The 15908-nt window shown below is 38.7% G+C and overlaps 1 protein-coding gene across 6 annotated transcripts in view; it reads right to left on the bottom strand.

Annotated features, from left to right (window-relative positions):
- Window positions 1–15908, bottom strand: part of Sugct (succinyl-CoA:glutarate-CoA transferase) — a 736642-nt gene that overhangs the window by 96782 nt on the left and 623952 nt on the right. For 5 of the 6 annotated variants that reach the window (XR_007237119.3, XM_085699249.2, XM_048460944.3 and 2 more), the window contains one exon: window positions 10609–10672. The exons of the other annotated variant lie outside the window; for it this stretch is intronic. Coding sequence is in view for 4 of the 5 variants with exons in the window: in XM_085699249.2 (XP_085555375.1) it covers window positions 10609–10672 (64 nt within the window). In the remaining variant the exon portion in view is untranslated. The remainder of the gene's footprint in view (window positions 1–10608; window positions 10673–15908) is intronic. 6 annotated transcript variants of the gene reach the window in all.

The raw sequence follows: 15908 nt of genomic DNA on the forward strand, positions 1-15908 counted from the left end.
TGAAGTATATGCATTTTAAATTTAATCATACTTTAGAAAAATTGATGTATATGACACAACATTTAATGACTACCTCAGGTGCGCCATCCTGTGGCACTAAGTACACTCCCATGGCAACAGTCAACAGTCACTGTAGCCATCTCTGGTACCATTCATCTCCCCAAATTCAAGGTCTCCACACACTGAACACTGATTTCCTCCTACTCTTTGACACTCTGTGACAAGCACCATTCTGCTTTCTGTTGTAGAGGGAGCAGGCTGTGTCTCGCCACCCGGCTAGCTTAACCCCCAAAATAACCACATGGAAATTGTATTAATCACATTACTGTCTGGCCCATTATATCTAGCCTATTATTGGCTAACTCTCACATTTTGATTAAACCCATTTTTAATAATCTTTATGTCGCCATGAGGTCGTGGCTTACTGGGAAAGACTCTAACCAGCATCAGTCTGGGGCAGGCAGACCAACAAAGAAGCAGGATATGACCTACCTCGCTAAAAAAGGTACTGAGCCATGTGGCTAACATAGATAAGAACAATGGGTTAATATAAGTAACAAGACTTAACAAGAAGCCTGAGCTAATGGGTCAATCAGTTTATAATTAATGCAGACTCTCTGTGTGATTTTCTTTGGGGCTTACCAACTGTGGAAACTGGACAGGCTGGAAACCACAACTAGAAGGCCTTCATGTTACAAAGGGCTGCCCTATCAAAAGGCCAAGGCAGTCTCTTTATTTAACCAATAAAAGTAATACAAATACAGAAGGACCTCCTACACCAACTTCCTTATTTGGTAATTGCCACTAATTTATCATTTCTATATCCTCATCCTAGTTATGCTATCAAACAAAGGCTCAGTGAGAAAAATAATCATCTTTAACTTTCCTAGACCGATAAAGCATTGTTTACAGTTTAATTCCCATTGCTGAAAGGAAATCACGGCCTGACTGTGAAACCAAAGCAGCCCCATGTGAGGAAGTGGAGCTTTGCCCACACAGCCCCAGGACTAGAAGCAGGTCACTGAAAAGATGAAAATTATGGGGTAAGTCTGGGTAGTATTGTTAACATGGTGGGTCTTTTGATGACTGGAATCCACATAGAAATCACATACATTTTTCTTTTTTCTCCCTTACACACTGCATTTCTGTTAATGTGTGAAAATGAGGCAACTGCAGAGAATGTAATCCACATGTTTTGGTGCATTTACACTTCCGTGCTCTTGAGAATATCAAAGTTGCCTAACAGTACATTTTCTGGTGCCTTAAAAAGAAAAAAAACAAACCAAGAGCAAGACAATTACAGACTTCGTAAAAACAAACAATCCCCAAAGGAGGTGTGTTTAATGTAAGCTTCAATTCTTGACCTCTAAACAGTATTTAAATAATTATCTAAGGTAATTCTAAATAAAACAAAGTAAAATACATAAAATAAAGGTTTAATATACACTTAGCTATCTTTAAATGGAGGCTAAACTACGAAAGTTCCAAACTGGATAGTAGGCTCAATTCTCCTTTCTGAAAGAAGACAGTGGGTTTCAGAGATAGGTTGGGTGGAATTACTGCACTGACATCTGCTCACTGCAGCAACATTCAGCAAGTCTCACTTTCTCCATCTACAGAATGGACAGAAATATACATATGTACTAAACTAAGCTAGAGATAAAACAGTTCGTAGGCATACAGTGTTCAAACAGACACCATATAAAAAGAAGTACCTAGAAAATGCTTGTTCACATGTTATACTCCACGGCAATGATGCCATTGAACCCTTGCTGGATTACCTTGTCCAGCCTTAATAGAGAGGAAGGTGCTTGATCTTACAGCAGCTGATAAGCCATGCTTTGCTGATGCCCATGGGAAGCCTGCCCCTTTTTGGGTGAATATGGAGGAGGGGTGGATTGAGGAGGAGAATGGAGGTGAGCTGGTAGGGGGAGAATAAGAGGAGAGGTTATGGTCAGGATGTAAAATAAATACATAAACAGAGTAATTTTAAAAGAATGAAGCAGACAGAATGAATTAGAAGTAAGGCAAAGTCACGAACTCTCAGAGCCCCATCCCGGCCAGTGGCATGCTTCCTCCAGCAATGCTCCACCTCTTTTAGGATCCACAACTTCACAAAACAGTGCCACCAACTGGGGTCAGGTGCTCAAATATGACCGCATAGGGGACATATCTCATTCAAACCACCATAACAGATATAAAAATGTATCTCAGATAGACTATATAATAAAGATAAAAAAAATTTCTAAAAATGAAATTTTATGCAATATAGTGAACTGCATTTTCCTTTTATAATGAAAAAATAAAAAAATACTAATGATTTTAAAGTGATAGAAAACAAAATGTCACATATTGACCCAAAGGTCCAGCTGCTAACGGAAGACAGATCCAACCTTGTAGACTTGCTGTGAGGTGACTCTTCTCTGATTCTCCACAGATGTAGCATAAGGGGTGTTTCCTCACATTTCTAAACTGTATTAGCTGACACTATTTTGTAATTTTTAGCTTAATTAAAATTAGGATTTTATTTATCTATCCACGAAGCTCTCAGCTTTCACAAATAATTAGGGGTTTATCTTAAGATAATTTTCAAAGAGTAAGGGGCATAGGCTTCCCACTATCAAGTAACACAGCTGGCTGTCATTCCCAGGTGAAGTAAAACTGGGGGAGCTTTCTTAGGCCTCTCCTCTCTGTCCTACATCTGCACGTGATGGCTTAATCATACTCAAAACCTGAGCCCAGAAGCACACTGACTGCTTCCACAGCCAGATAAAGCCATGACAGCATGCAGACAAGTGTTCATTAAAGCAGATATGTAACAAACACAGAGAAGCCAGCAATAGCTCAAGCTAAGAAGAAAGGCAAGGAGGCGCACAGACCCAGCTCGATGCCAAACCTCCTTAAGGTTCAGGGTGACGTGGTAAGTGGGTTATTGCATATGACTCATTGGTTATGTTCCTCGGGTTTTAATTTAACCCCTTTACTCCTACTTCTGCCTCTGCCAACATCTTTTCAATGTTAACACGATGCTTTCTCTGGAGTCAAAATTCAACTAACATCTTTTATTTTTAATTTAGTTTTAAACTCTATTCATTTCTATCTTTTGAGAGAGAGTTTTGCTCTTCCTAACTGGTCTGAAGTTTGCTACATAACCCAGGTGCTGGCCTTAAACTCACAGTCTTACCTCAGCCTGCTGATAGCTGGGATTACAGATGTTTGCCACCCAAATAGTTTATATGATGCTTTCAAATGAAAATCAGGTTTTCCCCAGTAAGATTTTCTTTGGTTAAGTCTTCATTACAGAAATATGTCTTCACATGCTAAAGATTTATGTGAGCGGAAACTATTTTGCTTTGGGATTCAGGCCAATGGTCATCCCTTTTTGCACCAGTGTCCCTTCTTGGGAAGGTTGCAGTAAGTAAAGCCACTCTTCCTTTAATGAGCACTAAAATGCCACTCTCCCCATCTAAGAAGAGGCAGGGTGATGAAATCAAACAGCTTGTCACCAGATGCAAGATAATGTAATTTCTTAGTTATATAACTAAACTCCTCACATGGAAGTAGGAATTGGAAGAAAGTCTTAAAGTTTCTATTTGATTATTATATATTTTATCATTTCTCCAATAAGCTTGATTGGTAAATTTAATTTCAATTATAACAAAGGCCCACTAGAAAGTACATACATCTTATCCAGAAAGAGACTCATATGAGGTAACCCAGTTCCAGAAAGATGAACATGGTATATACTCACTTATAAATGGATACTAGCTGTAGAGAAAAGGATAACGGGCCTATAGTCCATGACCCTAGAGAAGCTAAGTAAGTAGGTGAACCCTAAGAGAAACATATATAGATCCCTCTGGGAAGGGGGAAATAGACAAGATTGCCTGGCAAAATTGGGAGCACGGGGGTTGGGGGAGAAGGGTGGGTAGAAGGGGAGGAGGAATGAAGAAGGTGAGGAGGGAGGAAAACTTGAGGGAATGTGACAGTTGAGATGGGGGAAGAAAAGAGAGGGAAAACAAGAAAAGAGATATCTTGATTGGGGGAGACATTTTGAAGCTAGCAAAAAAACCTGGGACTAGAGAAATTCCCCAGAATCCACAAGGATGACCCCAGCAAAGACTTTAAGCAATAGCAGAGAGGGTGCCCAAATTGGCCTTGCCCTGTAGTCAAATTGATGATTATCTTAAATATCATCATAGAACCTTCATTCAGCAACTGATGGAAACAGAGGCAGAGAACCACAGTGGAGAACTGGGTTGAGCTCCCAAAGTCCAGTCAAAAAGTGGGAGGAGTGAGAATATGAGCAATGAGATTAAGACCATGATGGGGACACCTACTGAAACAGTTTACCTGAGCTAATGGGAGCTCAGAATTGGTGAACTCTGGTCAGACAGGGAAGGAACCAGCATAAGACCAAACTAGACCCCCTGAATGTGAGTGACAGTTGTATGATTGGGGTAGACTGCGGGGCCACTGGCGTTGGCACCAGGATTTATACCTACAGACTGTACTGACTTTTTGGAATTCATTCTCTTTAGATGGATACCTTGCTCAGCCTAGATATAGTAGGGTGGCCTTGGTCCTTCCTCAAAGCATTGTGCCTAACCCTCTCTGAGGAGTGGGTGGGGGAATGGAGTTGGGGGGAAAGTGGAGGGGATGAGAAGAGGGAAAGGAGTGGGAACTGGAATTGGTATGTAAAATGAAAAAAGATAGTTTGTTTTCTTTTTTAAAAAATGAAATAAAATAAAAAGAAAATTAGATCTAACTAACATGCCAAGAATTGAAGAGTCAATATCAAAATGTGTTTAATGCACCAGCTTAGACAAGAACAATGTCCTCCAGTCTCCAGCATTCCTGTGTCCTTAGTTCAGTTTTGTTTTGAGTTGGGTTGATTTCTGTGTTGAGTTTAACATTTAGGCTTTTGATCAGGTTACCTCTGTCATACTTCTAACATAGAGAGCTGAAGAGGTACCCCTTAGAATCTGGAAGTCCAATGTCCACCCAAGAAAATTACATTATTATTTATTCTTTTCCCTTTGAAACTGTCATCTGAAAGGTCTTTTTCTTGGGAAGAAATTGCCTACCTCACCATTCATTCTTGGATCAGATTCACAGTAAATTCCCTGGGAAGACCAACATATTGAACTTCAAGGAGGAATAATAATTGAAACCCTGCCTCCTCCTAGTTTTTCTTTTGTCAGGTAAGGTGTGTGACAGTTTTCTCAATTGCTTGTCATCTAGTGTAGTAATTTAACTACACCTTGATTTCAGAAACATCTATTTTCATACCTAAAGGGAAGGATAAAACGATGAAGGGGACAGGGCAAGGTGAAGGAATTCACAGCACAGAAGACCTCAATCAGTAGGAGAGAGGAAGTAGTCACTACATTGAGTGCTCATAACTCAACCTGCTAAACAAGCAGAACTTTCAGAAGTTTAAAAAGTCTGTTTATTTGAAAAAAGTCACATGGAATAAGCTTGCCACAGATCATCTTTAAAAGTTTTTTTTTTTAATGTAGTAGCTTTCACTATTAAATTGGTTCAGACAGTGCTGATGTGACAGCTCTTTTCCCTCCTAAGTTTATGAACACAAAACTTTCTGTGTCAAGGCTGGATTTAGAATATCCTTAAGGAAAATTCCAGCGAATAATTCAAATTTTAAAAATTAAGTTTAAAATACATCCAATAATTCTGTTCAAGTTACACGTATTCAAAGTGGTGGTTCTTCCCTCTTCATTTAATATCCTCTTATTAAAATCGACAAGTTCTAAGTGTGAATATTAAAATACTGTGGAGGAAAATGTAGGGAAAGTTGTATTTAAAATAAGTTGGAGCTCTTTTTGGAAAACACAGATCAGAGACAATCATGGAGGGCAATTCAATTTAGAATCCTTTTACTTGCTTAGAAGGCTGTGTCCCCTCAGAGCATTGACACAATCCCAAGTGAACACTTCCCAGAAGTTTCTGGAGTCAGATGGCCACAGTGCATTTTCATGGGTAAGAATTTGAAAGGTTATAGTGAGAAACTTTAGAAGTATACATCAGAGTCTATTGCAGAGATAGCCTCTGAAGTGTAGAGTGCAGAACCAAGGCCATTTTGGCAACTTCATAGAATATGGAAGGACAGAAGTCTCCATCTGCTCTGGCTAATAGGCCAGTGACCACTGGTATTGCAAGAAGATGCAGCGAGCAGTTCAGTGAGAATTGGCAGATTTTGTGATAATTTATCCAAGCTCTTTCCATTACAATAACAGTCAGGTGATGTTATATAGTCTATCTCATTGTAGAACCCCTCTGGGCCTTGAACATGACTTTATTTTCTGTATTTAAGAGACAACTGTGTTCTATTGATTTCACAGTTTAAAACTCAGGACACTGTAAGTTTAACAGAGGTCTTTGGTGGTAACAGAAATCACTTCTAAAGTCAATACATGAGATCATCTGCCCTGCTGGGGTGGAGGTTTCTGTCCAAGCTCCAGCTCCCACCCCCACTACCAGACTTCCTACAGAAGAGGCCGAGAGATACTGCCATAGATGGCTTTGGAATCTGACTTGGTTTTAACTTCATTAGTTCCGTCTAAGACCTCATTCTTCTGGCATCTAAATCACTCTTCAGAGTAACTGTGAGCCTTTTCTTCCTATTTTCTGAATTCCAGCATATTCTCCATATTCTCATGTCCTCCAGTATGCCATGGTACAGCGTTTAGATCTCTGTTTACACCACACCACTCAGAGGAACTTTCTTTAGTCTTTATACTATGCAGGGTCTCTCCAATCCAGGCACTGAGAGCATCTGAAGTAGCCTCTGGTTTCCATAGAAACACTCATTCTTCTTTTCCATATTTACTACCCCTGCCAGCCTTTCCCAAAAACTATAAGCTTTGTGAGGGACTGATCTCATCTAGCACTCTTGAATAATGTACAGAAAGCAGATTTTAGTTCATCTGTGTGTAAAAGGTAAGAATTTGACATTGGTTAAACAGTTTTTTGAGTTGTAGTCCATTGGTACCTATACAGGAGCTCTTAGCTGAGGGAATGCCAAGTGGATTTGACATCTAAACTAAGGCACTAGAAATGCTGCATAAGAACCACTACTTGTAGATAAGATGTGATGGTTCACTATGAAATCTCAGCACCTCTGAGGGAGAAGCAAAACAAATGCTTCAGATGAAGGCCAGCCTGGTGTTCATCGTGAGTTCCAGGCCAGCCTGGGCTATATAGTGAGTTCCAGGTCAGCTACAACTACACAGTGAGAATCTGTCTCTCAAAATCAAGATATTCTTTTTTTGTATGCAAGTTACCAGTAAAACGACACTAAATATGCAACATATGAAAACTCAGTACATGTAATAGTTCATTAATATCAAAGAAAATATATGTGGGCTTTTAACACTTAAAAGAAGTTTACTATAAATATATAGATGAATATATTTAGATACAAATCTATAGAACTACATTTAGAAAACTCAGAATATTTCTCTATTAGATAACTAAAAATTAATAAGCCTGAATTGGATAATTCTCATATCAATAAATCTATAGAAAGAAATCTTTTCAGTAAGATAGACATACCAAAACAATCCATGAACTGTATAGAAATTAACAAGGAATCATCTGCAGAGAGGAACAAGGAAGGAGATGCTGCAGGACAGCTGAGAATGTCATTGTAAATTGACTTTTTGCTCCAAGTCATTTGCTCATCATAAGCTCAGACCTTCTACTACATAACTGAAGTCTTCCCATAGGCACACGTGTGCGTTTTTTACCCTATGGACACAGTTTAAAACAACTTTAGTCAATGCAAATAGTCAAATTTGCCGGTTCTTTGTCAATACCTTAAGTGGTACTGTAGTTTCTATCTGTTTCCTTATTCTTCAGCCATTTTTCATGAGGACACAAGAGATACACAGAGCAGAACTGAGGCGAGCATGCAGTGACCAATCAAGCCAGCCATATGTGTAATCAGAAATAAAGCCACTTGAGTCCAGTCTGTGGCAATAACTCTTAGGTAATCACATACATGCAATGAAGAGACACAGGATGAACTAAGATTTTGTGTTTCTTTGTTATGTATTATCATTGTGACCATAGTTACCTGATACATTCACAGATTAAAATGAGCAATGGGGACAGTCTTCCCTCACAGGAATTAAAAACAAAACAAAACAAAAATCCAAAATCCCTTTGTTGAGATTAATTCTTTTTTTTTCCTTTTCCACACACACCCAAAAAGCAGCAAATTCACAGCTGATCAGTGGAGAAAGTCCTCTCCAGTAATTTTTTTCTGTATTATCCACTGGGTTCTGTTTCTCTTCACAGTCAGGTTAACAACTCTATTGACTTTAAAATGAGAAAAAAATGCCTTTAATTTATGGAGATTCCAATGACTCTGTGACCTCATCTGTAAAATATGGAGTCAGCTTTGATCTTCAGTTTAGAATTCTGTTTGGGGTTGTGAAACTGTCTTCTGGTTATGATGGGGCTGTTTGACTCTTGAACTACCATCAACTGTGAATATTCCCCTGACATCCACTTAGAACTGGGCCCACTGGTTTTCAGTTATGGAGACTGGAGTGCTCAAGGGACACCACAAAGATTTATAACCATTACTAAGGGAGAAGAGCTCATGAAGCGCCCCCTTTCCCGAGTCTGTGTGTGGTTAACAGTTGCTGGAGGAGACAGGTGTTTTTCTTCAGTGGTATAACTGCCCATCAGTAGCTAGGCTTCAGTTAGTAACCCATTACCATGTTCCTGTAAGTAACACCATTAGACTCACTAATTCACAAAGCTACATCTGAATAGATCATCTCTTTGTTTCTGTCACCAGCACCGTATCTGGGACAGGAAGACACTTGTTCATGTCTTCCCAGAGGAAATTCACGTAGCAGCAGACTTGGTTTTGGGAGGGACATTGAGAATCCTCACATGTGGAAGGAGCAAAGCAAGAAAGTTCACTGATTGGACTCTTCACCAAGGAACCAGTAACATTTTTCTTTTCTCTGTTTAAAATGTCTAGACTTTTTGTGAAAAATCAGTTTTACTGTGAAAAAGTTAGGAACTCAACAAAATACTTTTAAGTTCTCAGTCTAAAAGTACCATGATCGTCATTTTCATCCTTACCACATTTCAGAGACTATCACATAAGCTCTTGTAATAATGCATTGACTTTCCAGATCAAAATTTTAAATGTTTTAATCAATACATTTAGGTTTTTAAATGTTGTCACTTAACTGTGTCACTTTGCTCTCTTACCAATGATTAGGGTAAATCCAGATGGTGGTGACTCAGCCAGCACCTCTGCTCTCAGTGTCCTTTTCAGCCCCATGGTCCTTCCTGATCTCTAAAGAACACTCCACTCTTTCTCACAGCGGGTTCACACCGCTTTTCTAGTCTTCAAAGACCAAAGTCTTTTTATTCTTCAATCGTAGTTTATAAAACAGCCTAGCAAATAAATATCCCTCAGTTCCCCCCAAATGACCAGAGACCTGTGTGCCCTTGTCAGTCACTATGACAACACACTTTGTTTTCCTTTATTTACAGTTCCATAGACATCTAATCATAATTCATGTGCATATTATTTGACAGACTAATAAGGATAAAGTTTGTGTGGGGTGTCCAAGTTGTCTCGTTTATTTTTGTATGAACAGAATCCAAAGCAATACCTGGCATGCACCACATGCTCATTATAAGGATGAATGAATAAAGGAATGACCTCCTTAGACTTCATCAATATTTTCTTCACCATCTTTATAAATATTATGCAGCATTTATAGACAGTATGTGTGTGCGACTCCCTCAGTTATCTTCCTATCCACACAGGACCCTCCTTATATGCTTACACACTGATGTTCTCTCAGTTTGCACCTTCCCACCATGCTTTTGTCTGTTACACACTCTTGCTTGTCAAAGATTACTATCTGAGAAGGTTCAGGAAATCATTCTCAGGTTGGTCTTGAGATGTAGAAACGAAGGAGTCTCTGTGAGTGACATCATACTAGCAATAGAGGAGTCTCTCCGAATGACATCATACTCCTGACCACTACAAAGATGACTCCCTCTGGAAATGAAAATGGTGGCTTTTTTGCTTAAGCAAAAGACTTTGGTGAGTTTATTTGATATGAGTCAACACTTAAAAACTTAAATTTATTAATGAAAACATTTAAATTTCTGATCTGGAAGGTGAAGATCATCTACACATTAGATTACAGTTTTGAAAGATGATTGCTCCCACATTCCTGTTTTTCATTTCTATTGTCACATGAATCACAAAGCCTTTCTTGGATATACCATATCTATTAGTTTTTTGTGTATTGAAAGTTTCATAATGTACTTTTATGTACACATGACTACATAAAGTGGAATGAGTAAGCATGAACATTTTTTTGTCATTGAGATATTCAACATTCTTTAGAGAAAAGACATATAGCCTCTAGCTTCTGCCTACATTCTTATGAGTAGGTATGGTCATAACATTCCCCTTTTATACAAAAATTATGCATTTGAATTGCTTCCAATAAGTTCTTTAGAGAATTTTCATGTGCTCACCATTGAGAGCAAAAGCACAATTGATGAGTGAAGGTGCTAAGGAAAATAACAAGTTCATACCTGGGACTGAAATCTTCCCTGCAGTGGGGTGATCCATCTCCATAACGAGGCCATTGTGCAATACCTGAAAACAGAAAACAGAAAGAAAGAAACCATCTTCAATCTCAAGGCATGTGGACAGTCGACAATACTATTTAGTCAATATTAAAGAAAGATGTTACAAAACAGAGACCTTTTATCTGCCATTTGAAAATAAATATTTGACATAAGTGTTTCTTATTGTCATATATATCAATTGAATCCAAAAATGGCTATCAGACTCATGAACTGGAAAAATACATTTGTACAAAATCTCCCTTTATTTTAAATATAGTTGATCATCTCCCCACTTTCATGTAAGTCTTCTACTCTAATGTTAAAGTCACCTTTTGTGTTGTGTTTTGTGTGTGTGTGTGTGTGTGTGTGTGTGTGTGTGTGTGTGTGTGTGTGTTTTAAATCCTGGCAGACATGACCAAAGACAATTAAAGCAGGGAAGGGAATGGAGTGGGATCTGGATCTGGATCAGAGGAGCCCACACTCTTATCAATGTATTCAGTGGAATTTAAGAGATCATTCCAATGCGAAAGGTAAATCTGCGCATCCAAGGGGCAAGTCACTGTGGGAGGTGAAGGATACAAGAATGTTAAGACAGAATACGGGCAGAGCTAATTGAGAGAGTCTAGAGGAGGCCCAGGTTAGGGATTTGAGCTGGGAGGTTAACCCAGTGATGTTTTCAAGGGTGATAAGACTATATAAAGAATAGGACTCTGATAAAAAAAAAAAAAAACACTCTTGCTAGGGGGCTTAGTAGGTTCTTCTGTGCTGTGTGTTCCCTTAGGAAAAAGTGTAAACATAGCTTAGCATAAGACCCAAGGTCAGTAACTACTCAGTGCCTCACCAAGGACATATACCTGAGTACTTTTTTATTTGACTAGAAAACCTGGAAATGGACATTAAAATTTTGTTGTTGTTATTGTTGTTGTACAAGAATCCAAAAATCTGCTAGATATTCTCAAATTGTTTTACCTATTAATAGAGGATGTCATGATGCGTTGAGACCAGAGTCTGTAACATAAATGTTGAATTACTGTATATAAAAATTTTCTGACACAGAAACAAAATCCTACAAAGTTTTGTTTCATTTTAAACAACTAGGGGATACCAGGAGAATCCTATCTCAATCAATCCAACACGAACTGTTGGAATTCCAGCAAACTAAAGGTAAACAGTTTCTCCTTCACGGTCCACAGAGGGTAGAACTCTCTTCCTCTCCTGGACATGACAGAAGCATGATAGTGGCGCAGAGCACTTAAGTCCTTCGAGTTCATACAAGAACAATAGTGATAATGGTTCTATAGCATTTTGAGATTCCGATTTATTGAACCACATTGTCAGGACAATGCATTTATAAGGTAAAGACACATGGAACAATGGAGCTGATAAAAACATATTCTTCCTTGGGAGAAAAAACTACAGGAAAATAAGAAAATGAGATGGGAAAATCTATTTCTTATACTATGACAGAAGTCATCAATAAGAAAACTTCATGGGTAACCTTTTAAGGTTAGATGTCCTAATCTGTTGTGCTTAAGTATTCTGGCATCTGGCCAGTTATGCGAGGAATGGCCACTGATTAGAAAAGCAACTTTCTAGCAAGCATTCAACTCCCACCATTCAGGGCAGCACCACACCATATGGAGAGCCTTGATAGCAATGCCTTGCTTTTCTTTTGGCATCACCAGGTTTGTACACAAGAGCTGGCCAGAGAGAAAACCCTTGCCAGTGTTAGAACTGTGCTATAATTTAATTCTGGTGTGGCTCATTCTCAGCATCCACCCAGCACAGCCTCCTTCTCCATGGGGGTGGGGGCTAAATGCCAGCCGGAGGTGCTAAATCTCAGTTCTGCTGAGGACAGGAACAAAAATACCAAGCTAAATTTCACTTGAAACAATTATCCGCACACTGAATCATTCTTCTCTTCTCGTATCCCTGTTGCCCTCCTGACTACCTCTTTGTAATAGCGCTGCAGTGCTACTCACAAAAGACAAAAGTGAGTGTTCTTAGCTAAATATAACCGAACTGATAGCGTTGAAATTAATTAACGCTGAATTTTAATCATGTAGCAAATGTTAAGTGTCAAACGTGAAAGGGTAGTTGGTAAAGGTCAAGGGACATATGTCAAAGTTTCGTGAAGCGAAGCTAGCGGCAGTTGATTGAAATTTTCCACAGAAGCTGCATTAGGGATCACACTTCCTTCACCTCTAACTTGATTGCTGTCTGCAGTGATATTTCCTGCTTGAGTATTTTACCTGATCAATATTTATCTTTAAGCAAAAACACAAATGTGTTTGATATTAGATACAGGAAGCTAACTGCCACTTCTCATTGTCATTTGCTGGGATGGTTGTACAATGAGGCAAATGGGCTGGACTGAGCTCCCATCTGTAGAAAGGGCTGACTCTACTCCCTCACTTGACAGATACTCCCCTTTAATGTGCAGTGTGGAGTTGAGAAGATTCCACAGGCTTTTCTCATAGCTCAGGTGTCATCACCCCAGAGATAGTACTGTCCCTGGAAATCTGCCCAGTGACCTGGAGTCTTGGGTCATTTTCCAGCCTTGCTTGTGGAGCTTTGCCCAGTATCAGTTTCAAATATTTCAGAAGTCAGAAGACTATATCCTAACATAAATCTTACCTACCTACTTCAGTGTGTTGTCTTGTCAAAGCGTCACTGGAAACTGAGGTATGAACCCTGCCACCTCTTATCAAGCATTTCTTGCAAATGATGCCCCCTTAACAGATGCCTCCTTTTATTTTCTCATCTAGCCAAGACGTCAATGCCTAGAATTTGATTGCAAAAATTTGAATAAAAATGTTCAGTTCTATTGCTACTAAAAATGGACTAGAGAATCTTCATGGACCTTAACAGGTATTTTAAAAACTTATGAATATATTGTGGTACAGGGTGCACATGAGAGCTAGTGCCCATTTGAGTCAGAAGAAATAGAATGAAATTTATTGGAGCTGGAGTAACAAACAGATGTAAGCAGCTGATGGGGGTGTTGGGAGCCAACTTGGGTCCTATGAAAGAACAGCGCACCATTAACTAGTTTTCTTGCCAGTCCCAATCAGAGACTTTAAACTCTAGCTTTTCTTCTCGAGGATTTCATGACTTTAACTTCAATCTGATTATTCAGATCCTTCTTATTGCATACTAAATTATTCTGAAATAAAGACAAACCTTCTCTGGATCTCTTATGTGAGTTTGACCTTTGGCAGTGTGTTTAGATTCGACGATTTTCTCCCATATTTTCCTTATTTTATTCTTTTTACATCTTTCATTGTTTGGTAGCTCCTCTAAATTTTATTTCTTCTTGATGTTTCAAAAGCCTATTCTTGACAAGAATAGAATTTTAGATAGTGCACTAACCTCTTTAGGAAAGTATCAGGTCTACTTAGAATAAGGACTCTCTTTCTTTCTCAAGGGTTTTATAGAGTGACAGCCTAATGATAGTCAAATGATAATGTATTAAAGATGGGATGATAAATGTATACCTTAGAGTGGTATGAGAAATAAAGTTTAAAGTAAGTCTTTTTATAAAGTCCTATGGAAGATGAAGAAAAAGTCTGTAATGCAGCAATAGGAAAACAAACAAAAGAGCATAAAAATTAAAAAAAACTGATACCCTCAGTATTACAAACACAGGCCTGTAATCCTAGCTTATTAGGATACTGAGGCAGGACAATTCCAAATTCAAGTCCTGTCTGTACTACAGCATGAGTTCAAGACCAGCCTGGACAAGTTAGTAAAACCCTGTTTAAAAATTGAAAGGAAGGGAGGGGCTTAATATACTGCTAAGTGGTAATGTGTTATGTACAAGACCCTAGGTTCAATCCCCAGACCACACACACACACACACACACACACACACATCTATCTAGTGCAAAACTTTTATGGAAAGTAAGAAAACCACTTCAAGGCCACATTTTCTTTAGATGTATCAAAACTGAGGTAATACCAACAAGGACATTAGCGATAATCCCCGAAGAAGATGAATCTATGCTATTTACTGTGAGTCCTCATCTGATAAATTCACTTAATTCAACAAACTTCACTCAACTCTTATACATTAAACACAAGAAAGGGGCAGGCAGTATTGATAAATGAATTTTCACCAAAATTGTCTGTAACTGTAAGAGAAGAGACAGAGAACAAGAGACTTGAGCCAATCTAGAACATAAAAAATGCTCCACAAGAAGAAAGCAATATCCAATGAGAAATAAATATTTAACATTTGTTTTAGAACCAAGTGACTCAGTTCAAAGAGGTCAATGAAGGTCATTAAACACAGACAACACTGAAATTAAATATTAAAACTAATAACAACTATAATAAATACAATATTATCAGCTATAGCAAAACTCATTAAAGATCACTCATTCCATTAAGAACCATTTCATTATCTCTTCTGGTTGGCAAGGTCAGACCAGAAGTAGTAACTTCTTTCCAACGATAAAATAATGGAAGCTTAAAGCAGTTGAGTACTGACCTAATCTTTCACAACAGTAGGTGCCTGACCTCAGACTGCAGTTAAGCATGACTGACCCTAATCACTAAAGAGTCTTCTGGTAGTTGGACAATCAGTCAAAAAAATGGAGAAGCATAATTTGATTTACCATGAAAATAACTATCCAATGTAGTTAATTCCATAAAACCAGTCGGTTGAGTGGAACAATGATGCTAAAGGGATTGCATGTCCCCAGGAAACACACATAATTAGTAAATTAAACTGCTCCCTCATAGGCAGCTAAGAATACTCTGGCACAACATCTTGAAAGTTGTGCAGAGGGAAGAAATAGTACCCAGACTAGCTCAGAATGTGAGGAGAACAGATCCAGCCAGTGATCTGTGGTGGAGCACTGAAGAACTCTGAGACCCAGAATCCTCACTAGCATAAAAGGATAGAAATATCTCTGTGGCCTCTGTAGGGATCGTGTGAGATGATGCTCATGGCCCTGTTACAGGTAAGGTAATAGAAAATGGCAACTGTTTCTACTACAGTCAGCATACACGGTTCAACCTCTGGCTCCATTAAGAATATGCTGTGTGGATTTGGGCACATACATTTGTCTGTGCAACACACATATTAAATACATCATCAGGAATGGCTATTAACTGAGAATGAGAACAAATACTAATGTTTCTGTTTTGTTTTTGAGACAAGATACCATTATATAGTTCTGGCTGTTATGAACGTAGACTATGTAGACCAGGTCAGCCTCAAACTAACAAAGATCCTGTTGTCCCTGTCTCCAAAGAGC

This window comes from Myodes glareolus, chromosome 14, assembly GCF_982192425.1.
Source record: "Myodes glareolus chromosome 14, mMyoGla1.1, whole genome shotgun sequence".
Classification (NCBI taxonomy): Eukaryota; Metazoa; Chordata; class Mammalia; order Rodentia; family Cricetidae; genus Myodes; species Myodes glareolus.